At 35.4% G+C, this 25259-nt stretch overlaps 1 protein-coding gene across 1 annotated transcript in view; it reads left to right on the plus strand.

Annotated features, from left to right (window-relative positions):
* mcf2a (MCF.2 cell line derived transforming sequence a) overlaps nt 1-25259 on the plus strand; it is a 59915-nt gene that overhangs the window by 7142 nt on the left and 27514 nt on the right. Inside the window, exons 2-15 of the mRNA XM_087799046.1 lie at nt 6787-6855; nt 7044-7158; nt 8320-8410; nt 11552-11671; nt 12355-12471; nt 13918-14067; nt 14131-14246; nt 14322-14436; nt 15262-15381; nt 16612-16803; nt 18625-18816; nt 22069-22240; nt 23790-23866; nt 24808-24887. Of these exons, the coding sequence (XP_087655172.1) occupies nt 6787-6855; nt 7044-7158; nt 8320-8410; nt 11552-11671; nt 12355-12471; nt 13918-14067; nt 14131-14246; nt 14322-14436; nt 15262-15381; nt 16612-16803; nt 18625-18816; nt 22069-22240; nt 23790-23866; nt 24808-24887 (1726 nt within the window). The remainder of the gene's footprint in view (nt 1-6786; nt 6856-7043; nt 7159-8319; nt 8411-11551; nt 11672-12354; nt 12472-13917; nt 14068-14130; nt 14247-14321; nt 14437-15261; nt 15382-16611; nt 16804-18624; nt 18817-22068; nt 22241-23789; nt 23867-24807; nt 24888-25259) is intronic.

Genomic DNA, 25259 nt, shown 5'->3' on the forward strand with positions numbered 1-25259 from the left:
GTTTAATGACACCAGAGTTGATACTAGTTGATGTTTAATGACACCAGAGTTGATACTAGTTGATGTTTAATGACACCAGAGTTGATACTAGTTGATGTTTAATGACACCAGAGTTGATACTAGTAGATGTTTAATGACACCAGAGTTGATACTAGTTGATGTTTAATGACACCAGAGTTGATACTAGTTGATGTTTAATGACACCAGAGTTGATACTAGTTGATGTTTAATGACACCAGAGTTGATACTAGTTGATGTTTAATGACACCAGAGTTGATACTAGTTGATGTTTAATGACACCAGAGTTGATACTAGTTGATGTTTAATGACACCAGAGTTGATACTAGTTGATGTTTAATGACACCAGAGTTGATACTAGTTGATGTTTAATGACACCAGAGTTGATACTAGTTGATGTTTAATGACACCAGAGTTGATACTAGTTGATGTTTAATGACACCAGAGTTGATACTAGTTGATGTTTAATGACACCAGAGTTGATACTAGTTGATGTTTAATGACACCAGAGTTGATACTAGTTGATGTTTAATGACACCAGAGTTGATACTAGTTGATGTTTAATGACACCAGAGTAGATACTAGTTGATGTTTAATGACACCAGAGTAGATACTAGTTGATGTTTAATGACACCAGAGTTGATACTAGTTGATGTTTAATGACACCAGAGTTGATACTAGTTGATGTTTAATGACACCAGAGTTGATACTAGTTGATGTTTAATGACACCAGAGTTGATACTAGTTGATGTTTAATGACACCAGAGTTGATACTAGTTGATGTTTAATGACATCAGAGTTGATACTAGTTGATGTTTAATGACACCAGAGTTGATACTAGTTGATGTTTAAAAACAACAACTTTATTTTGCGAGTCTGAGGGTCGAGGGCCACAAATGGCCCAAAGTTCTGACTTGTTTGGAGAGAATACTCTGAGAAGACGAAGAATTAAAATAGTTTTAATAGTTAAAGGAAACAGAGACGAACAAACCAAATGGAAACAGGTTAAAATAACTAAACAAATACTTCATGAGGGCCACAGTTTAATGAAGGGTCGACAGTAGACTTCACTCTCCAGCTGTCGACCTTCACTGACCTTCACTGACCTTCACTGACCTTCACCGACCTTCACCCTCACGTGACCCTGAGATACTCGCAATGAGAGAACGAGGGAACCATGGTCTTCAACTTAGTCCTGATCCTTCAAGATCCTCAAGATTCTACCTCAGTGATCCAGAATTTTCGCTTCACATAAAAAATAAAATAACAAGAAGAAGATTTTTATTGTAAACACAGGATTTTTGTGTTGACTTTTCAGATAAAAATAAAAAATATATATAAGATTAAATCAATAAAAACAATACATTATATACATTGAAATTAAAAAAAAACATTACAATAAAGTGGCTTTCAGTAATTGTTATAGTTAATTTTTAATTAAGTAATAATGATAAATAAAAAACATGAAATCAGGAGGAGAAACAGTTTTGTCGTCACAGTTGTTTTGAGAAAACATGAATAAGTGAATAAACTGTAGTTTCCTGTCGTGAGCAGAATAAAGACTCGGCTTCAGGCTTTTTCATCATCTTTTGTCGTTTTTCTCAAACTCTGACCTACTAACGCACTCGTGTTTGTGCAGCAGGATTGCTGAGGATTATGGGCTTTTTTTGGGTCGCGGTGATGAACGACGTTCAGAGGACGAGAGGAAACGACACGCGTGTGGAAAACTCTCTTCAAACAGTCGTCGACCAGTTTTTTAAAACCACGTCAGAAACATGATGGTTCAGGGATTATCTGTTAATCCAGAGTTTAATTAGATTTTGTCAACAGAGAAAATCTCTACTATGATCACATGACGCTCACGTGTGCTCGCGGCGTGTGTTGTGAACACGAGCAGACGTGACGACACAAATAATGATCACGTTAAATAGAAACAAAACTAATTTGACCAAAAGTTTGTCTAGATTTCTTAAAATATTTATAGTTATTGACCAAATAAATGCAAATATCAACATGAGCTTCGACGGGTCTCTTGGCTTCGCCTGCTGCCTCCTCGACACTGACTCAAGAAGTCCATTAAATATTTATTTATTTATATATTAATGAATGTTTTAATAAAAATATTGTCCACGTTTGTGAGGGAAACACAAGAAAACTAGTCAAAATATATGCAACTACAAAAAACAAAAATAAATATATTCTGTATATATTTATTTCTTATTTATTTTTTATATTTATCCAGTTTTCTTTTTTCCAAAATTGATGTTATATTTGTTTTAAATAAAAAACATGGGAAATGTGAAAACAATATACAAATCTAAAAATTTACCATTTTCTTTGCAGATATTTATCAATGTATTAGTTTTTCTTCGGCATCAGAAAAGTCAACATCAGATGTTTTTAAAGTCAAACACGGAGAAAAAAACTCAACCTTTGAACAGAAAAATCAATTTTAACTTCAACGACTGAACGTCGGTTTCAAACCAACGACTCCAGCAGAGGAAGAACAGAAAATGAGAATTTACAAAAGAAACACAAAAAAATAGTCGGACCGTGATTAATTAATCGCGATTAATCGCATGATTTTAAACCCAGTATTTTCCTGTGTGTGAGCAGTTGTGTGTCAGACACGTGTGTGTTTGTTTGTTCAGCGAACAGATGATTTTACAGTCAAAGAGTTTGTCAATCATTTTCACTCACATGGTGATCATGTTGACATCTGACCTTTGACCTTTGACCCTGTCACTTCTCAGGCATGAATCACGTGAAGTTGATAAAAGTATTTCTCATGATAAATGTTAGTTCTGGACTGAAGTCACATGACGACACATGTTCACTGAAGCTAATCAAGGATTGTTTTCTAAACGTTCGTCACAAACACTGAGAAGAAGAAGATCCTTCATTAAATGAATGTTCAAGTTCCTGAAACTTGACTCTGTGGTTCTTCTCTGTTACGAACATGAAATATTCACAAGCGTCTGATCCTCAGCAACAGTTTCACCTGCTTTAGAAACGACACCTTCTTCCTGCAATAAATGATCACATGACACACATACATGATAACATGACACATATATGATCACATGACACACATACATGATCACATGACACACATACATGATCACATGACACATACATGATAACATGACACATATATGATCACATGACACACATACATGATCACATGACACACATATATGATCACATGACGGACATACATGATCACATGACACACATACATGATCACATGACACAAATACATGATAACATGACACATATATGATCACATGACGGACATACATGATCACATGACACACATACATGATAACATGACACATATATGATCACATGACGGACATACATGATCACATGACACACATACATGATCACATGACACATACATGATAACATGACACATATATGATCACATGACACACATACATGATCACATGACACACATACATGATCACATGACACACATACATGATCACATGACACATACATGATAACATGACACATATATGATCACATGACACACATACATGATCACATGACACACATATATGATCACATGACGGACATACATGATCACATGACACACATACATGATCACATGACACACATACATGATAACATGACACATATATGATCACATGACGGACATACATGATCACATGACACACATACATGATAACATGACGGACATATGATCACATGACGGACATACATGATCACATGACACACATACATGATAACATGACACATATATGATCACATGACGGACATACATGATCGCATGACACACATACATGATAACATGACACATATATGATCACATGACGGACATACATGATCGCATGACACACATACATGATAACATGACACATATATGATCACATGACGGACACACATGATCACATGACACACATACATGATAACATGACACATATATGATCACATGACGGACACACATGATCACATGACACACATACATGATAACATGACACATATATGATCACATCACGGACATACATGATCACATGACACACATACATGATAACATGACACATATATGATCACATGACGGACATACATGATCGCATGACACACATAGATGATAACATGACACATATATGATCACATGACGGACATACATGATCACATGACACACATACATGATAACATGACACATATATGATCACATGACGGACATACATGATCACATGACACACATACATGATCACATGACACATATATGATCACATGACGGACATACATGATCGCATGACACACATACATGATAACATGACACATATATGATCACATGACGGACATACATGATCACATGACACACATACATGATAACATGACACATATACGATCACATGACGGACACACATGATCACATGACGCATATCCATGATTACATGACACGCATACATGATCCCATTACACATATAAATGATCACATGACACACTTACATAATCACATGACACACATACGTGATCATGTGACGCATATATGATCACATGACGGACACACATGATCACATGACACGCATACATGATCCCATTACACATATAAATGATCACATGACACACATACATAATCACATGACACACATGCATGATCATGTGACGCATATATGATCACATGACGGACACACATGATCACATGACACACATACATGATCATATGACACACATACATAATCACATGACACACATACGTGATAACATGACACACATACATGATCATATGACACACATACGTGATAACATGACACACATACATGATCATATGACACACATACGTGATAACATGACACACATAGATGATCATATGACACACATACGTGATAACATGACACACATACGTGATCACATGACACGCATACATAATCATATGACACACATACGTGATAACATGACACACATACATGATCATATGACACACATACATGATCATATGACACACATACATGATCACATGACAGACATACATGATCACATGACATGTTTACCTCAATGATTTGTGTCTAATGATAAACAAATGCTGACCTTGAGAACCATCTGGAGAATCTTAATTCAAACGTAACGTCGTCTCTAACGTGATGTAATGGAGAATGTTTTGAGTGATTGTGTCTCGAAGGTTTCTGACCATCTTCCATGTTTTATTACCGGAATTCTTCGTCTCACTAAAGCCTCGTTTGTGTTTATACGTCGTTTAAAAGCATCTTTGTCTGGAAAAGGTTTACGGAGCTGATGTAGTTCAAGTTCCTTCAAAGGTTTTTCTCCTGAAACTAAGTGTGTTTATGAGACTTTATGGAGCAGCTGCTATAAAACACTAACAACATTCCTGCAGACATGACGAGTCCCTGCGATGGTTTCAACTTTCCACATGTTGGTCCAGAGCTGCAGCTGCAACACTTTACTTTTCACATCCAATAAAACGCCTCATTTTAAATATACTCTAACAAAACACTCGTGAAAATCCATATTTTAGTGACTAGTCAGCGTCGCGGAGGCAGCAGCCGAAGCTAAGAGACCAAAGGTTTTGTGTTGAGATTCACTTTTCTTTTGTCAATAACTTTATAATGTTATAATATAATATACTCTTTTTATTTTGATATTTAATGTAGTATTTTCTGCAGTGAATCAAGTTGAACTGAAAATATATTTATCATTTACAATTAACGCTGTTCTCAAGTTTTACGTAACAGCCTGAAATGCTTACATTGCTATTACAAAGACACTGTTTTGATCCATTGATATGCCTTCATTTCTCCCTAAATAATCGACAGAAAAGAGAAAGATTAAAGACAAATCTATTACTTCAGTTCACAAAATAATTAAAGAATATTCATAATTTTAAGACAGTAAAATATAAAATATATAAACAATAACTAACTAACAAAAATCATAATAAATATAATCATAATAAAACTAGAATCAGTCAAACATAAAACACAATAATAAATAAAATAATGATGAATAAACAATAAACATTAGTACAGATACACACTGTTATAAACACCTAATAAACACAAAAATAATGATATTATATTTTTAATAAATAGTTTGAAGAAGATATTGGCATGAGCCGAGGTCTCAAGAAAGCAAAATGATTGATTAATTTACTTATTATTTAATTTTTCGGGAAGTTTTATTTTCTTTCTTTTAGCTCTGATGTGAAGAGAGAAGTTGTTCAAACAAGTTAGAAGTCGATGTTGTTCTAGTTCTTGTTTTTAATCTTTCAAATGTTTATCAACAAGTCAAGTCTGAACCGTTTTGGGAGGAAATCTGTGTTTCTGAGTTTAAATGTGTTCTTTTCTTTACTTGTAGTGTTTAGATTGAAACAATGATCTAGTTCTGATTATGATGTTTATTGTTTTTTATATATCTAGAATAATTTACATTTTTTATTTATTAGGTTTAGTTGTAATTTTACATCCTATTTTATCATCTTTATTTATTATAGTTTGTGTGAAATGTATTATTATTATAATTACTGTTATTATTTATATTATTTATTGTTATTATTATTATTATTGTCAATTATAATAACGGTATTATTATTATTATCAATTATTATTATGTTTATTATTAATAATAATAATTGTAATTATTAACATTGTTAATTATTATTATTAATTAGTTTGTTTTTATTTTTATTAATAATATTTGTATTATTATTATTTACTGCGGAAACAAGTTCATGGTCTCGCGTGTGAAGAATGAAGGAACATCAACCATATCTTCTCTCAGAGGTCACGGTGCCCTTGAGCATGAAGGAAGTCGGCGGATACATCCAGAAACAAGTGGCGTACCTGTCAGGTGAGTGTCATTCTGGGAACTCTGGTTTCCTCCCACAGTCTGGAACAGAGGCTTGTTTAAACTCTTAATTGTGTGTAGTTGTGAGTGTGTGTTTGAATGGTTGTGAGACTCTGGTGTCCCCCGTGTCTCCCCCCAGGTAGCTGGGATGGACCTCAGTAATTGAATCAGTTTTTCATCCTTGGCTCCAGGTGGTCGTGGCGAAGACTCCAGCGTCATCATCACTCTCCCAGAATGCTCTGCTTTCAGTGACATTCCAGAGGAAGCTCTGAGCAAAGTCTTCACGTACCTCACCCTCATCCCTCGGTGCGTCTTCGCATTCTGACCTCTGATCTCATGACCTCTTGACCTCTGATCTCATGACCTGCTGACCTCTGATCTCATGACCTGATGACCTCTGATCACATGACTTGCTGACCTCTGATCACATGACTAGTTGAGCAAAAAAAACATGACCTGCTGACCACTGATCACATGACCTGTTGATCTCTGATCACATGACTTGCTGACCACAGATCTCATGACTTGCTGACCACAGATCACATGACTGGTTGACCTCTGATCACATGACTTGTTGACCACAGATCACATGACTTGCTGACCCCAGATCACATGACTGGTTGACCTCTGATCACATGACTTGTTGACCACAGATCACATGACTTGCTGACCACAGATCACATGACTTCCTGACCTCTGATCACATGACTTGTTGACCACAGATCATATGACTTGCTGACCACAGATCACATGACTGGTTGACCTCTGATCACATGACTTGTTTACCACAGATCACATGACTTGCTGACCACAGATCACATGACTTCCTGACCTCTGATCACATGACTTGTTGACCTCTGATCACATGACTTGCTGACCACAGATCACATGACTTGTTGACCTCTGATCACATGACTTGTTGACCTCTGATCACATGACTTGTTGACCTCTGATCACATGACTTCCTGACCTCTGATCACATGACTTGTTGACCTCTGATCACATGACTTGCTGACCACAGATCACATGACTTGTTGACCTCTGATCACATGACTTGTTGACCTCTGATCACATGACTTGTTGACCTCTGATCACATGACTTGCTGACCACAGATCACATGACTTCCTGACCTCTGATCACATGACTTGTTGACCTCTGATCACATGACTTGCTGACCACAGATCACATGACTTGTTGACCTCTGATCACATGACTTGTTGACCTCTGATCACATGACTTGCTGACCACAGATCACATGACCTGTTGACCACAGATCACATGACTTGCTGACCACAGATCACATGACCTGTTGACCACAGATCACATGACTTGATGATCTTAGATCACATGACTTGTTGACCATGGATAACATGACCTGCTGACCTCTGATCACATGACCTGCTGACCTCTGATCACATGACCTGCTGACCTCTGATCACGAGCTCCTGAAACGGTTTATCTTGTAGCGCGAGGCAGCCTGGAGTGAAGTTCATCATCGTTCTGGACCGACGACTGGACACTTGGGCTTCGATCAAAACGGCTCTTTCTAAGATCTCTGTGAGTTCATCGCCGACATCCTCGTCTGTAAATAAATGACATCAACGTTGGTTTCGTAACTTGAACTTGAAATGAGGTCAAATCTTTATTTTATTTTATTTTTCCATCACATTCAGAATTAACGTCTGTCGCCTAGTTTTACCACAACTTACATGGATATTACAAAGACACTGTTTCTTGCCCTCAAATCACTTCACATCAGCTCCCATTCAAACCTCTGTAGGAGCCAAGGTCTCAAGCAAGCAATTCCATATGATTGAATTAATCGTTTTGCTGAGTTTTTGTTTTTTAACTTGAATGAAAACAGTGAGAAACTTCCTGAGGAAAGAAAAAAATGTATTTTTCACGTCTGCATTTTTATTTTTATTTTCTTTTTTCTTCTTTTGTCCTTTCCTATTGTTCTCTTGTTTTATTTATTCATTCTTGTTCCTTTCTTTTTTCATTTTCAAGTTTTACTACTTTTTATTTTTGTGTCTTTATTTCTTTGTGTTTCTTTATTTCCTTGTGTTTCTTTATTTCTTTGTGTTTCTTTATTTATTTGTATTTATTTGTGTTTCTTTATTTATTTGTGTTTCTTTATTTATTTGTACGTCTTTGTGTTTCTTTATTTCCTTGTGTTTCTTTATTTCTTTGTGTTTCTTTATTTATTTGTGTTTCTTTAGTTCCTTGTGTTTCTTTCTTTATTTGTATTTATTTCTGTTTCTTTATTTCCTTGTGTTTCTTTATTTCTTTGTGTTTCTTTATTTATTTGTGTTTCTTTAGTTCCTTGTGTTTCTTTCTTTATTTGTATTTATTTGTGTTTCTTTATTTCCTTGTGTTTCTTTATTTATTTGTGTTTTTTTAGTTACTTGTGTTTCTTTCTTTATTTGTATTTATTTGTGTTTCTTTATTTCCTTGTGTTTCTTTATTTATTTGTGTTTTTTTAGTTACTTGTGTTTCTTTCTTTATTTGTATTTATTTGTGTTTCTTTATTTCCTTGTGTTTCTTTATTTATTTGTGTTTTTTTAGTTACTTGTGTTTCTTTCTTTATTTGTATTTATTTGTGTTTCTTTATTTCCTTGTGTTTCTTTATTTATTTGTTTTTTTTTAGTTACTTGTGTTTCTTTCTTTATTTGTATTTATTTGTGTTTCTTTATTTCCTTGTGTTTCTTTATTTATTTGTGTTTTTTTTAGTTACTTGTGTTTCTTTCTTTATTTGTATTTATTTGTGTTTCTTTATTTCCTTGTGTTTCTTTATTTATTTGTGTTTCTTTATTTCCTTATGTTTCTTTCATTCTTTATTTTTCGTTTCATTCTTTCTTTTCGTTTATTTTATGCTCTTTTCAATTTTTCCTCTTTTAATGTTTTCTTTCTTGAGCAACACTTTCATATTTAGGGAATCATTTGGTTGTTTTGAACGAGAAGAATCTTTATTTTGCGTCACATTTAAACGTTAGTTTGACGACATTGATGAAGATCAAGTCCGTCCTGCTGAGAATACATGAGTCTGCAAAAATCAGTGATGACGCGAAGATGAGGAAGAGGAGGATGAAGAGGATGAAGAGGAGGATGAAGAGGAGGATGAAGGTGTGTGAGGCAGCAGAGCGTCAGTCTGGCATCAGACCTCCCAGCGGCGGATGATCCTCGCCATGTCTTCTTCTTCTTCTTCTTCTTCTTCTTCTTCTTCTTCTTCTTCTTCTCATGGATCCTTCAGGGCGAGGAAGACTCTGGTCTGCGCGGTAACTCGTTTTATTCACCGTCAGACCTGAGAAGTTTGAGGAGGGCGGGAACAAATGCGGCAGAAAATCTTCTCTGCGGACTTTTCGCCTCGTCATGCAGCAGAACCTCCAGAGAACATGAGAGAACATGAGGGAACATGAGAGAACATGACAGAACCCGCAGATGTTCTCGTCATGACAAAAGAAAAACGACTCGGGATTCAGAGCCTGACATATTGATCGGGAGCGCGCTTGGACGAATGAAAGTCACGTGCACGCGCGTCTAGCGTTATTGATTGTTTCATTGAAAAGAATCGCATCGTTGAGATAAAAAACCGCCAGAGATACATTTGTTTTGATGTCGTTTTAAATTAATCTGGGTTAATATTTTAAACGGTCTGTAGTTTATTGACCTTCAGCTCGAGAATGACGTGAGTTTAGAGACAAATGTTCGAACTTTAAACTAAATTATCGTCTTTTTTGTTCATGAATGTCGATAAAATATTCGAGAATAAATGGATAAATAAGGAATTATTTTGATATACGTTAAACGTGTCTGTCTAAGTGTAGTTCAAAATAAAATATTACGTTTTTATGTGTGTTTATCAACATAACCTTTTGTATTCCATTGGTGTGAAGTGTGTGAAATATTCTTGAAGTCATTGATTCTCCTCGTGTCTTCAGGACAGTGAAGAACTTGTTCCTAATTTGACGAATAACATCGATTTAAACCAACATTGAATAACTAAACTGTATTTTTGTATTATTACATCTTTAATATTTGCTTAATTCTGCTCTTGCTGTTTTTAAGGTTTAATTTGGACGATTACAAAAAACTAAACCTTTACATTTGTAGCTTTGATTTAAAAACATCATCAGATTCTTCTTCAAATAATTAGTTTAGAGAATGAAGTTTTCCTCTAAACATATATATTATTATAATATATACACGTAAGATAATGCGCCACATTAAACATGCAATAATTGTTCTCTGTGGGCGATGATGTTTGTGGATGAAATGGGGATTTCTTGTGAACCTTTCAATGAATGAAAGTAAAAGAAAAACTGTAATACTTTAATAGTATCATTCAAAGTAACTGACAAATATGGTGGTGAAGAAGAGAGTGAAGCCAGGGCTGAACAGGTGGAACTTTATGTTGCAAACTATAATTTATTAATTGATTTATTGTTTAATCATTTTATTTAAGCTTGTCTGAGGATGAAAAGTGACGAAGCGTCGAGTATTCATTCAGTTTTTAGGTTTAAAGGTTTTCACTCCTGTTTCCTCCCACAGTTCAAATACTTAGGTTCGTTGGTCCAAAGGTTCTTAACGTCTAAATATAATGATACAAGTATCACAAAATCTCATTTAAATCACATTGATATTCAGTTATTGTGGATAAAATGTCAGAAGTACGTTAACGTCTACCTTCTCCACCTCAAGGGTTCCTTCCCGGGAAACCTCCACCTGGTCCTCGTTCTCCGGCCGACCAGCTTCTTCCACCGAACCGTCACCGACATCGGCTTCCGCTTCAGCCAAGAGGACTTCATGCTGAAGATGCCAGTAAGGCAGACCCTCCCCCCAAACATGTCCCCCACAACCACAAGGTATTCACCTCATCGTTGTCGTCCGACCACGACAAGAAGTACTTTTTTAAAAGATACTTTGGAGATAAAACTTCCTTGAAACAAGTTTTTATGATTCAAAGAATCTTCGATGAGAAATCTTGTTATTGACGACAAAAACATCCTCATTAAATCTAAATAAATGAACTAAAAACATTTCTCTTGAGAATAAATGTTCAAATTTTTTAAAATCAGTTTTTGTTGAATATGAGTTTTAAGATAATATCAGAGGGAAAAAAAAAAGACATTTCCTTATGTAGCAAAAAGAGCCAAAATATGAGGGAAAGAATAAATAAATACAATTTTTAAAAAAGTAGTAAACTGATAAAAATAATTAAAAAAACATAAAGTAAACATAACCTTTCATTATATTAACAAATAAATTAAACAACATATATACAATCAATTTTTTTCTATAGTGATCTTAATTTCACTCAAATTATTTCTAGTGGGAAGAAATATTTACCAAAAAGACAAAGAAAAGAAAAAGAAAACAGTCGTGAATTATATTATCTTCAGAGTTAATACAAAATAACATCGTCAGGAACACGTTCTACTCTCACAAGGGCCAAATACTACGAACTTACTTTGAGTTTTCAGGTCTCTTTGATTCTCCTGTAGGTGGTGATGTTGAGCTCAGTCACGGATCTTCTTCGTTACATCGATGAGAACCAGCTGACGTCAGAGTTCGGAGGAACGTTGGATTATTGTCACAGCGACTGGATCGTGTTGAGGACGGTGCGTCTCATTACACAAGTATATGAAGTACAAATACACTATTATATGAAGTACAAATACACTATTATATGAAGTACAAATACACTATTATATGAAGTACAAATACACTATTATATGAAGTACAAATACACTATTATATGAAGTACAAATACACTATTATATGAAGTACAAATACACTATTATATGACGTACAATTAGACTATTATATGAAGTACAAATACACTATTATATGACATACAAATACACAATTATATGACATACAAATACACAATTATATGACATACAAATACATTATTATATGAAGTACAAATACACTATTATATGACATACAAATACACAATTATATGACATACAAATACACAATTATATGACATACAAATACATTATTATATAAAGTACAAATACACTATTATATGACGTACAATTACACTATTATATGATTACACAATATAAATAATTAAAGTATATATGTGTAGTATTGTCCAGTACTTGACTCTGGTGTTGTGATAGTGTAGTAACAAGTATATATGTGTAGTATTGTCCAGTACTTGACTCTGGTGTTGTGATAGTGTAGTAACAAGTATATATATGTGTAGTATTGTCCAGTACTTGACTCTGGTGTTGTGATAGTGTAGTAACAAGTATATATATGTGTAGTATTGTCCAGTACTCGACTCTGGTGTTGTGATAGTGTAGTAACAAGTATATATATGTGTAGTATTGTCCAGTACTCGACTCTGGTGTTGTGATAGTGTAGTTACAAGTATATATGTGTAGTATTGTCCAGTACTTGACTCTGGTGTTGTGATAGTGTAGTAACAAGTATATATGTGTAGTATTGTCCAGTACTTGACTCTGGTGTTGTGATAGTGTAGTAACAAGGATATATGTGTATTATTGTCGAGTACTTGACTCTGGTGTTGTGATGGTGTAGGAACAAGTACATATGTGTAGTATTGTCGAGTACTTGAGTTACAGAATTTACAAAGTCGTAACTACTTTCATTTGTTTTAAACCACAATATGTCCAAACATCAGCTTTAAAAGCGGCTGGACTCACTGTATCCTCTCGTCCTCAGTCATCAAACATGCAAGGGTTTGTGTGCGTATGTTTGTACGAGTGTTTGTTTGTACATGTATGTGTGTGTATATATGTGTATGCTAGTATTTGCACAAATGTGTGTTTGTGTGTATGAATGTGTTGCTGAGTGTGTGTGTGTGTGTTCATATGTGTGTGTTTGTGTACATGCGAGGGTTTGTGTGCGTATATTTGTACTAGTGTGTGTTTGTGTGTACGTGTGTGTGTGTATATACATGTGTATGCTAGTATTTATACGAGTGTGTGTGAATCGTTTTGTGACCTTGCGACCTGTCCGAGGTGTGTCCTGCCTCTGGCCCTGAGCCGCTGGGACAATGACACAGTGCTACTAAGATCTTCGTCCTTCAGGCCATCGAGAGTTTCGCGGTGAGCGTCAAAGACATCGCACTCATGCTGCAGGACTTCGGCTCGGAGCTCGAGGCGACGGAGCTTCCGGACGAAGGCGGCGTCATCGAGCGTCTGCTGGAGTCGCACACGGACAAGTACAGGAAACTCAAGGTCGGGAGTCCAACTCGCTTCGTCTCCACGTTCGAGACTCGAGAGTTTTTTCCATCTTCGTAGGAAGCCATCAGATCGGTGTCCAAGCAGGCCCGGCATCTGCTCTCCAGCCTGGACCAGAACCGGAAGGAGGACGACTCTCACTGGGACGTGAAGCTGGACTGGGAGACGGTGCACAGGTCCTTATTATTGCTTATTGATGATTGATTATTGATCCTAAGGATTGTATTGATGATCCTCTCCTCCACCTCCAGGCTGCTGGCTCAGCTCGCTGACATGGAGTCGGCCTTCGACGGGTTCTTCGAGAAGCACCGGCTGAAGTTGACTCAGTACCTGCAGATGCTGAGATACGAGCAGAGCTTCCAGGAAGTAGGTGTTTCCTCGACTCTGGTGTCTTTGAAGGACTTTTCTTGTTCGACCTGCGTTTGACTCGAGATCCGTCGACTGATTATGATTAACTCGTGAATAATGTTGATTAAATCTCACAGAAATACAACATAAACTCTTGGTTCTGTGTTTTACATCTTAAGGAAAGTAAAAGTAAATAATAATAATTAAAAGTAAAAAATAAAACTGCTAAATTTTAAAAATAAAAAACGAATATAAACATTATAACATGTTTGATTCACTCAGAATGAATTGATTTATATCAACAGTTGTTGTCAGATTATGACAACTTTAAAAATATATAAATTTGCTTTAAATTACATTTTAATTTATTAACTTTTTATCATAATTGTAAGTTTATATAGAGAGTTTTTTAAATCAGTTTATTTAGTTAATATTAAACTGATATATAACTCAAAGTTCAAGCCGATAAAAGTGAAGCAAAAAACAAATAAAAAGAAAATAAGATTATATTTTAAATAATTAAATCATTTCCAGCTCTTGAGTGGATTTGATTCGTCATCAAACTACGATCAAACATCTCAACAGTTGTGTTTTTAAAAAGCTCCTAAAATCTCAACAAGATCTAATTCACTTGAATTTGAATTTAAATCTCAATGGTTTTAGAAACATTCACTTCATTTGTTGTGTTTTGTTTTTGTTGATGAAAATGTAGAAGATCAAACTCCCCTTGACCTTTGACCTCAATCAAATACAAAAGTAGTTTAAAAAAAAAAATTACACATGTGGAATAAATGAAGTGAAACAACAATAAAACAAACTGATCTGTTTTAATTCTTCTCTTAGACTCACTCGTGTTTGGAGAAACTCGCGGCTCAGGAGCGAGAACTTCTGGTATCAGTGGACGATCTTGTTCAAACAGATGAAGCTCTGAAGCGTCTGGACTCGCTTGAGTCTGTGGCTGAGGTCAGTGATTCTTGATGTGTCAGTGATTCTTGATGTGTCAGTGACTCTCAATGTGTCAGTGACTCTTGATGTGTCAGTGACTCTCAATGTGTCAGTGACTCTTGATGTGTCAGTGACTCTCAATGTGTCAGTGATTCTTGATGTGTCAGTGACTCTCAATGTGTCAGTGAGTCTCAATGTGTCAGTGACTCTCAATGTGTCAGTGACTCTCAATGTGTCAGTGACTCTTGATGTGTCAGTGACTCTCAATGTGTCAGTGACTCTTGATGTGTCAGTGACTCTTGATGTGTCAGTGATTCTTGATGTGTCAGTGACTCTCAATGTGTCAGTGACTCTTGATGTGTCAGTGACTCTTGATGTGTCAGTGACTCTCAATGTGTCAGTGACTCTTGATGTGTCAGTGACTCTCAATGTGTCAGTGACTCTTGATGTGTCAGTGACTCTTGATGTGTCAGTGAGTCTCAATGTGTCAGTGAGTCTCAATGTGTCAGTGACTCTCAATGTGTCAGTGACTCTCAATGTGTCAGTGAGTCTCAATGTGTCAGTGACTCTCAATGTGTCAGTGACTCTCAATGTGTCAGTGAGTCTCAATGTGTCAGTGACTCTCAATGTGTCAGTGAGTCTCAATGTGTCAGTGACTCTCAATGTGTCAGTGAGTCTCAATGTGTCAGTGACTCTTGATGTGTCAGTGACTCTCAATGTGTCAGTGACTCTTGATGTGTCAGTGACTCTTGATGTGTCAGTGACTCTTGATGTGTCAGTGACTCTTGATGTGTCAGTGACTCTCAATGTGTCAGTGACTCTTGATGTGTCAGTGACTCTTGATGTGTCAGTGGCTCTCAATGTGTCAGTGACTCTTGATGTGTCAGTGACTCTCGATGTGTCAGTGACTCTCGATGTGTCAGTGACTCTCGATGTGTCAGTGACTCTCGATGTGTCAGTGACTCTTGATGTGTCAGTGACTCTCGATGTGTCAGTGACTCTCAATGTGTCAGTGACTCTTGATGTGTCAGTGACTCTCAATGTGTCAGTGACTCTCAATGTGTCAGTGACTCTTGATGTGTCAGTGACTCTCAATGTGTCAGTGACTCTTGATGTGTCAGTGACTCTTGATGTGTCAGTGATTCTTGATGTGTCAGTGGCTCTCAATGTGTCAGTGACTCTCAATGTGTCAGTGACTCTCAATGTGTCAGTGACTCTTATATGTTGTTCCTCTGGTTCCTCTGTCAGGACGTGACGGCGCGAGCGAACCTGCTCGTCCTCCACGGACACCAGCTCTCGTCGGGTCATCATTACGCGTCGGCGCTGATCATGCAGAGATGCAACCAGCTCCGCCACATCTGCGACTCCCTGAGCGTCGCCCTGGACCTCAAACGTGCTGCACTGTTGCAGACGCACCAGCTGCTGCTGTGCCTCGCACAAGTACGTGTTATATATGTACAAGTACATGTTTTATACACACAAGTATGTGTTATATATGTATAACTACATGTTTTATACACACAAGTATGTGTTTAATATGTACAAGTACATGTTTTATACACACAAGTACGTGTTATATATGTACAAGTACATGTTCTATACACACAAGTACGTGTTATATATGTACAAGTACATGTTCTATACACACAAGTACGTGTTATATATGTACAAGTACATGTTCTATACACACAAGTACGTGTTTAATATGTATAACTACATGTTTTATACACACAAGTATGTGTTTAATATGTACAAGTACATGTTTTATACACACAAGTACGTGTTTAATATGTACAAGTACATGTTCTATACACACAAGTATATGTTTAATATGTACAAGTACATGTTCTATACACACAAGTGTGTGTTTAATATGTACAAGTACATGTTCTATACACACAAGTATATGTTTAATATGTACAAGTACTTGTTCTATACACACAAGTATATGTTTAATATGTACAAGTTCATGTTCTATACACACAAGTGTGTGTTTAATATGTACAAGTACATGTTCTATACACACAAGTATATGTTTAATATGTACAAGTACATGTTCTATACACACAAGTGTGTGTTTAATATGTACAAGTACATGTTCTATACACACAAGTATGTGTTTAATATGTACAAGTACATGTTCTATACACACAAGTATGTGTTTAATATGTACAAGTACATGTTCTATACACACAAGTATATGTTTAATATGTACAAGTACATGTTCTATACACACAAGTGTGTGTTTAATATGTACAAGTACATGTTCTATACACACAAGTATATGTTTAATATGTACAAGTACTTGTTCTATACACACAAGTATGTGTTTAATATGTACAAGTACATGTTCTATACACACAAGTATATGTTTAATATGTACAAGTACATGTTCTATACACACAAGTGTGTGTTTAATATGTACAAGTACATGTTCTATACACACAAGTATATGTTTAATATGTACAAGTACTTGTTCTATACACACAAGTATATGTTTAATATGTACAAGTACATGTTCTATACACACAAGTATATGTTTAATATGTACAAGTATATGTTCTATACACACAAGTATATGTGTAATATGTACAAGTACATGTTCTATACACACAAGTACATGTTTAATATTAACAAGTACATGTTCTATACATACAAGTACATGTTCTATACACACAAGTATATGTTTAATATGTACAAGTACATGTTCTATATGCACAAGTACATGTTTAATATGTACAAGTACATGTTTTATACACACAATTATATGTTCTATACGCACAAGTACTGTACATGTTTAATATGTACAAGTACATGTTCTATACACACAAGTATATGTTTTATACACACAAGTATATGTTTTATACACACAAGTATATGTTCTATACACACAAGTATATGTTCTATACACACAAGTACATGTTTTATACACACAAGTATATTTTCTATACACACAAGTACATGTTCTATACACACAAGTATATGTTTTATACACACAAGTATATGTTTTATACACACAAGTACATGTTCTATACACACAAGTAGATATTGGATTTTAAATATTAAAACATGTGAACAAAAAATGTATTATTTCAGGAGAAAAGAAACCTTTGAATATACAAATAATTAAATGTCTCCTATATAAAGAAATGCTTAAAGAAATCAACAAAATGTCAAAAATAAGATGAATTAATATAATTTTAAACATTTAAAGATAAATTAATTCAATATTCTGATGACAAACTTCCATCATAACTTCAGGCTCACACCTGGTGCGACGACGCCGCGTACCTTCTGGCGACTCAACTGGTGGACAAGTCTCAGTCCAAGGAAGGAGCTCTGGCTGCTCTGAAGGACATCGAGATGTTCCTGGAAGGAGCTCCATGTCTGCTCAGCTCAGGACCAGATGTTCTGTGCATCGAGTACGAGGCTGTGATCACACCTGCAGTACAGGTGAGCTGAGTGTGTGTTAGTGTTGTTGTGATGTGTGACTATATTGTATCATCAGTGTGTGTGTGTTGTTGTGATGTGTGACTCTATTGTATCATCAGTGTGTGTGTGTTGTTGTGATGTGTGACTCTATTGTATCATCAGTGTGTTTGTGTTGTTGTGGTGTGTGACTCTATTGTATCATCAGTGTGTGTTTGTTGTTGTGATGTGTGACTCTATTGTATCATCAGTGTGTGTGTTGTTGTGATGTGTGACTCTATTGTATCATCAGTGTGTGTTTGTTGTTGTGATGTGTGACTCTATTGTATCATCAGTGTGTGTGTGTTGTTGTGATGTGTGACTCTATTGTATCATCAGTGTGTGTGTGTGTGTGTGTTGTTGTGATGTGTGACTCTATTGTATCATCAGTGTGTGTGTGTGTTGTTGTGATGTGTGACTCTATTGTATCATCAGTGTGTGTGTGTTGTTGTGATGTGTGACTCTATTGTATCAACAGTGTGTGTGTGTGTTGTTGTGATGTGTGACTCTATTGTATCATCAGTGTGTGTGTGTGTTGTTGTGATGTGTGACTCTATTCTATCATCAGTGTGTGTGTGTGTTGTTGTGATGTGTGACAATATTGTATCATCAGTGTGTGTGCGTTGTTGTGATGTGTGACTCAAATGTATCATCAGTGTGTGTGTTGTTGTGATGTGTGACTCTATTGTATCATCAGTGTGTGCGTTGTTGTGATGTGTGACTATATTGTATCATCAGTGTGTGCGTGTGTTGTTGTGATGTGTGACTCTATTGTATCATCAGTGTGTGTGTGTTGTTGTGATGTGTGACTCTATTGTATCATCAGTGTGTGTGTGTTGTTGTGATGTGTGACTCTATTGTATCATCAGTGTGTGTGTGTTGTTGTGATGTGTGACTCTATTGTATCATCAGTGTGTGTGTGTTGTTGTGATGTGTGACTCTATTCTATCATCAGTGTGTGTGTGTTGTTGTGATGTGTGACTCTATTGTATCATCAGTGTGTGTTTGTAAAAAACTCTCTTTTCATTGAAATATTGACATTAGAAAATGATCTTAAGCTCCGCCCACTGAAAACACTTTGTTTTTCTGGAGATTAAATCTTGTTGACCATAACCACACCCACTCTGCTGTGATTGGTAAATTATGGAGGTTTGTCATCGCACGTCATCAATGGTCTCCACCTCCAAGGGACTCGTTGTATAAACAAAGGGTGGTTTAATGGACTCTCGTAACCTCTCGTTCGTCCAGATTTCAGAGCAACTTTATAAAGTAATAAGTTTAAAACATGGTGATGATGAGAAGTTACTGCGTCTTGAAGAACATTCACTACATGACACCAGAGTTGATACTAGTTGATGTTTAATGACACCAGAGTTGATACTAGTTGATGTTTAATGACACCAGAGTTGATACTAGTTGATGTTTAATGACACCAGAGTTGATACTAGTTGATGTTTAATGACACCAGAGTTGATACTAGTTGATGTTTAATGACACCAGAGTTGATACTAGTTGATGTTTAATGACACCAGAGTTGATACTAGTTGATGTTTAAAGACACCAGAGTTGATACTAGTTGATGTTTAAAGACACCAGAGTTGATACTAGTTGATGTTTAATGACACCAGAGTTGATACTAGTTGATGTTTAATGACACCAGAGTTGATACTAGTTGATGTTTAAAGACACCAGAGTTGATACGAGTTGATGTTTAATGACACCAGAGTTGATACTAGTTGATGTTTAAAGACACCAGAGTTGATACTAGTTGATGTTTAATGACACCAGAGTTGATACTAGTTGATGTTTAATGACACCAGAGTTGATACTAGTTGATGTTTAATGACACCAGAGTTGATACTAGTTTATGTTTAATGACACCAGAGTTGATACTAGTTGATGTTTAATGACACCAGAGTTGATACTAGTTGATGTTTAATGACACCAGAGTTGATACTAGTTGATGTTTAATGACACCAGAGATGATACTAGTTGATGTTTAATGTCACCAGAGTTGATACTAGTTGATGTTTAATGACACCAGAGTTGATACTAGTTGATGTTTAATGACACCAGAGTTGATACTAGTTGATGTTTAATGACACCAGAGTTGATACTAGTTGATGTTTAATGACACCAGAGTTGATACTAGTTGATGTTTAATGACACCAGAGTTGATACTAGTCGATGTTTAATGACACCAGAGTTGATACTAGTTGATGTTTAATGACACCAGAGTTGATACTAGTTGATGTTTAATGACACCAGAGTTGATACTAGTTGATGTTTAATGACACCAGAGTTGATACTAGTTGATGTTTAATGACACCAGAGTTGATACTAGTTGATGTTTAATGACACCAGAGTTGATACTAGTTGATGTTTAATGACACCAGAGTTGATACTAGTTGATGTTTATTGACACCAGAGTTGATACTAGTTGATGTTTAATGACACCAGAGTTGATACTAGTTGATGTTTAATGACACCAGAGTTGATACTAGTTGATGTTTAATGACACCAGAGTTGATACCAGTTGATGTTTAATGACACCAGAGTTGATACTAGTTGATGTTTAATGACACCAGAGTTGATACTAGTTGATGTTTAATGACACCAGAGTTGATACTAGTTGATGTTTAATGACACCAGAGTTGATACTAGTTGATGTTTAATGACACCAGAGTTGATACTAGTTGATGTTTAATGACACCAGAGTTGATACTAGTTGATGTTTAATGACACCAGAGTTGATACTAGTTGATGTTTAATGACACCAGAGTTGATACTAGTTGATGTTTAATGACACCAGAGTTGATACTAGTTGATGTTTAATGACACCAGAGTTGATACTAGTTAATGTTTAATGACACCAGAGTTGATACTAGTTGATGTTTATTGTTACGATGTTCACTGGTTTATGTCCAGGTTTCGATCTGAAAACCTTGTCATGAAACAAAATAAAGTCGTGTCACAAAGCAGTGACTATTTAATATTACACTTTTTTTCACAAATTTAAAACTTTTATCTGAACTTGCAAGATAAACATTGTTTTTCTTCTCAACAACCCTCTCAGTAACGGTGACATGAACAGATCCTACACTGCTTTGCCGCCCAGTCGACCAATCACAGGACAGCATGACTTTGTTGACTTCTGTTTGTTTCCTGATATAAACACGTAACTGTGTCACTATGAACAATCCATGTGATCCCAGCATGCACCTCTTCTCACCACAGACTCAAGTTACCAAAACCTTTGAGAAGCACGCGGTCGTGCAGCAGATGATCCTGAACCGACAGGCGTGTCTAAGGAAGCTCGCCGACAAACATGTGCGTCCGGTGCAGCTCGTGGCCCCCAGAGCCGAGACGCCGCCGCGCTCCAAGTCCCCGCTGTTCTCGCCCAAACACGGTACTTTTATTTATATTTCATATATTACCTCATGTTTCATGTTCACGTGAACAACGTCGTCTAAAGTCACTTTAATGTCTCAAACCTAGTTGTTGGTTTTTATCATTAAATTAGTATTAATTTCACTTTTGTTTTTAAATAATTGAATTCAATCATTTCTATTTTGAATGGTTATATTTTTCTTTTTTCTAATAAATACATATTTAATAATGAATTAATTTACTTTATACATAGAGTTTGATCTTATTCCAAAAACTCAAAAATGTTTCGGCCAATTCAAGTATTTAAAAAATGTATTTAAACTCGAAAATGAATAAACATGTTGAGTTGTTAGAATAATAATATCCAAATATATTTGTAAAAAAAAACTTGAACAATTTGAAAACGTTAGTATTTTCTTTATCAATTATTCAATAAAAACGATTTAAGATTAACATTGATTTCTATATTGAAAGTTAAATGTATCTGTTTATATAATTGAATTATAAAATCTAATATTTTCAACAGATGATTTTTTAAATGTATCCTCTGCTCGTCACACTATTGGCTGAAAGTTTGATCCAGTAGCTCTGAGCTCTTGATAATGTCTGGAGACTCTATTATACCAACATTTATACATTGAATTTAGAAAATGTATTTTTTAATTATTGGAATTTTAATATCAAACTATATGTGTTTAAATGCATTTTAATTTTAAGTGTAATTATTTAAAATAAATCAACATTTCAATATTTTTTATAAATATGAAGCAAATGTAAATAAATTATTCAAAAAATAATAATTCAGTGATTTAAACACAAAATAATTTCAATAAAAACATTTGAAATGTTCAATTCATTGAATATTCCGACTGTGATACACGAACATAAACAATCTCATCATGAACCTCTGATCGTGAGGCTTCAGAACCTTCAGAACCTCAGAGGTTCTCCAACATTAAAGCCGCTTTCATGTGGTGGTTCCCCCGGGTGTTGCTCAAAGGCAGGAGAATTCATTCTATACATTCTTTCATGTCAAACTAAACGCTGTCATGAGCAGCCGCTGCCACAAGGGGGCGCTGTGAGGAACATGAGATGCTGCTTTGAATCATGACCAGGAATCACATGAAACATGCTTTAGATCATATATCCTCGGGTGACATCAGATGGAAGTGACTCCGGGTCAGACTCGGGCGATCAGATCCCACGGCAGGTTTCAGTGGCTTCATCGAAGTAGAAGAAACATCTCAGTGGCTTCATCGAAGTAGAAGAAACATCTCAGTGGCTTCATCGAAGTAGAAGAAACATCTCAGTGGCTTCATCGAAGTAGAAGAAACATCTCAGTGGCTTGATCACAGAAGAGCAAACATCTCAGTGGCTTGATCACAGAAGAGCAAACATCTCAGTGGCTTCATCGAAGTAGAAGAAACATCTCAGTGGCTTGATCACAGAAGAGCAAACATCTCAGTGGCTTCATCAAGGAAGAGCAAACATCTCCTCAAACCTGAGGATCTACCTAAGTTCTACCTAACCTAACCTGAGCATCTCTTGACGAAGCTTCTGCTCCTCAGGTGACGGCTTGAAGTTCACGTTTGATATTTCTCTGCCGGGCAAGAAGACGTCCAGGAAGAGTCCAAACACCAGGAAGGTATGTCGTGGTCCTCATGATCTTCTCAAGCTGGTGGTTCTGACCCGCTTCGCATAAACCTGAATAGATCCTGCCTTATTTATAATAACTTTACTAAAGTCTCTTTATTCGCCATAGCACTTTATTTATGATATTACTTAATTCACAACATTACTTTATTTATGATTTAACTTTATTTATGATATTACTTTATTCACAACATTACTTTATTTATGATTTAACTTTATTTATGATATTACTTTATTCACAACATTACTTTATTTATGATTTAACTTTATTTATGATATTACTTTATTCACAACATTACTTTATTTATGATTTAACTTTATTTATGATATTACTTTATTCACAACATTACTTTATTTATGATTTAACTTTATTTATGATATTACTTTATTCACAACATTACTTTATTTACAACATTACTTTATTTATGATTTAACTTTATTTATGATATTACTTTATTTATGATTTAACTTTATTTATGATATTACTTTATTCAGAACATTGCTTTATTTATAATATAACTGTATTTATGATATAACTTTATTATTAATATTCCTTTTTTTAATAGAACTAAATGTATCATAGCATTGTATTTAAAATATAATTTCAATTATTGCAGCATTTTATTATCAAGAGCACCTTGTTATTTTCTTTGATTATCAATTCAATTTAAAGTTTAAGGATTTTAAAATATTCTGTCAATAAACTGCAATATTTTTAATGATTCTTATTATGGAGATATCTTTTATTTATTCAATGCTGTGTTAAACTATGTAACATTTTAACATATTTTTATCATGAATTATTAAGTTTTGATTGGTATTGCTGGGCGGCAACATTTGTGTGTGTGTACTTGTACTCGCCCACTGTTCTGTCAGTGTATTATTTTAAAGTTTTCATTATCATCAAGTGAAATATTCACTGTTGTCCTTCAGATCGAGGTCATTCACGACTACCAGGAGAGTCGCAGTTTTGTTTCCTACAGTGTTGACGACAGTCCAGACGTGCTGAAGAGGTGAGATTTATTCATGTGTGATCTTCACGTCACATGATCCATCCTCCTTTTTATTAGTCAGTCCTGTGATGTTTTTCGTCAGTCATGTGATGTTTTCCGTCAGTCATGTGATGTGTTTCCGTCAGTCATGTGATGTGTTTTTTTGTCAGTCATGAGATGCGTTTTTGGTCAGTCATGTGATGTTTTTCATCATTCATTTGATGTTTTTTTGTCAGTCATGTGATGTGTTTTTTTGTCAGCCATGTGAAGTTTTTCGTCAGTCATGTGATGTGTTTTTGGTCAGTCATGTGATGTTTTTTTCCGTCAGTCATGTGATGTGTTTTTTGTCAGTCATGTGATGTCGTTTTTCATCAGTCATGTGATGTGTTTTTG

Source organism: Callionymus lyra, chromosome 9 (genome assembly GCF_982586985.1).
Source record: "Callionymus lyra chromosome 9, fCalLyr1.hap1.1, whole genome shotgun sequence".
Taxonomy (NCBI): domain Eukaryota; kingdom Metazoa; phylum Chordata; class Actinopteri; order Syngnathiformes; family Callionymidae; genus Callionymus; species Callionymus lyra.